This window comes from Amphiura filiformis, chromosome 20 (assembly GCF_039555335.1).
Source record: "Amphiura filiformis chromosome 20, Afil_fr2py, whole genome shotgun sequence".
Classification (NCBI taxonomy): domain Eukaryota; kingdom Metazoa; phylum Echinodermata; class Ophiuroidea; order Amphilepidida; family Amphiuridae; genus Amphiura; species Amphiura filiformis.
This window is the reverse complement of record NC_092647.1, coordinates 63,567,970-63,569,825: the sequence shown is the minus strand read 5'-3', so window position 1 is coordinate 63,569,825 and position 1,856 is coordinate 63,567,970. Positions and strand designations below refer to the sequence as shown.

General features: G+C 35.0%; 1 protein-coding gene across 1 annotated transcript; it reads left to right on the top strand.

Annotated features, from left to right (window-relative positions):
• The first annotated feature begins 581 nt into the window (after positions 1-581).
• LOC140142435 (atrial natriuretic peptide receptor 3-like) lies at positions 582-1,322 on the top strand. Its single transcript, XM_072164405.1, has one exon. It carries the CDS (start codon positions 582-584, stop codon positions 1,320-1,322), a length of 741 nt encoding a protein of 246 aa, XP_072020506.1.
• Positions 1,323-1,856: the final 534 nt, after the last annotated feature.

Genomic DNA, 1,856 nt, shown 5'->3' with positions numbered 1-1,856 from the left:
CATGCTCATTTAACCGTGGAGTAACGGTAAAAGAGAGCTTAACGTTGAGCCCAAATGGCGCCACATACGACAGGATTGTGTCATCAGCACGACAGCCTCTAAACTGTACATTTCAAATGCTCTTTAAGTGTGAATAGTGGTGATAAGAAATATTGTGGAGTTGCATGAATGTTGCTAGCCTCTTGAATACATGTAATATTTTCTCCAAGTTTTGACAATTGTATTATCTACTAGGGTTGATACTTTTACTTTGTATTATATTGACATTATATCATTGACTCTGCAACAATTATCATAGTGGACTTTGTGCTTTTGGGAACTTCACTAGCCTTCATATACGATTATTATCCTCTTAGTTCAGTTGCACATGGGTATTTGTCAGCAGCAGATAGTACTACAACAACTCTATAACAACAACACGTGTTTCTTTCATGTAAACACAAAACTGAACGTCATAAAAGTTTCTCTGGAGTATTTGGGATTATAACATACCGGAAGTATAATACTATTCTTGTGTATCCAAGAAGCAATTGTTCTTACAATTTGAGGTTTTACCAGTTGGATGTGTTTTACCAATTACCATGGATCACCGTGTGATATTGGTGGCATTTTATTTCTTTGTTATCCACAAAGGATCGTCTCAGGATATGAAGAGAACCGAAGATGGAAAGCATTCCTATGATCTTGTTGTTATTCTTCCCAAGGATAACATGTTTGAATTTTCCTTATCTAGGATCTTACCTGGGATTAATATCGCTGCGGAAAGTAAAAGGGTGAAGGATATCGTACCTAATATTGTGTTTAATGTTATGGGTGCCGATAGTGGTTGTGATACCAAAACGGCTCCACTTGTCGCCATTGACACCATGATCAATAAAACTGTTGATGCATTTCTAGGACCTGTATGTGATTATGCCGCAGCACCTATAGCCAGATATGCTAACCATTGGAAAAAACCAGTTATCACAGCTGGTGGTCAGGCTAGAGCTTTTATAAACAAACATGAATATTTCATCACTCGTACGTTCTTGGTCTATTCCAAAACTGGAGAAGCATTAGCAGATATTGTAGCAGATGAGCTTGGATTTAATCAGCATCTTTTAATATATCGTTATGATCCTAACGATATAACGCAGAAGGACTGCTTTTTTATAACGAATGGTTTTCACGACGCTTATATGAAAAAGATCAATAATTTTGATATCCAAGTGGAATGGTTCCGAGAAGAAGACCACGATTTTAAACATGATATACTTAAGTATATGATCTACGACACACGAGGTATGTTGTCTTATTCTGTCTTTAAGATAAGTCCATTTTAACTCTATTTAAAACAATACTATACATTTATACTACCTGACTAATTAGTCTACCTTCATAGTATAATGCACAGTAATTTCATTATTCTTATGTCAAAATGCATCTCAAAAGATTTTAAACTTAAAGTTAGAACTTACACCATTTGTACACGATTAACTTGTTCATATTGCACCTTTACCATCACAATACTACTAGTTGAACCGCATCTTTTATAAATATTTTAGCCAGTGTTTTTAGTACATATATTTACATTTTGTATATGCGATAGGGTGTGTGTATGCGATGGGATAGGGTGGGGTGGGTTGTATTTCACCGAATTCTTTAAGTTGGCTAATTTCAAGACAAATTGTATGATGTTTAAATTACGACTGTATATGCGTCGTCAACATTGTATTTGTATGTCTCGTATAGTGTCACAAATACGCAATTTATTGCTAATCTGATTAATCAAAAGTGTCAGCTTCGGTGGTTGTGACTTTGACATGGGATTTCTCTTAAATTATAAAAATACATATGCTTGCAATTCTCTATCAATT

What these genes read in the sequence shown, in the direction of transcription:
- LOC140142435 (XM_072164405.1), top strand. Translation starts at nt 582, where the DNA reads ATGGATCACCGTGTGATATTGGTGGCATTTTATTTCTTTGTTATCCAC.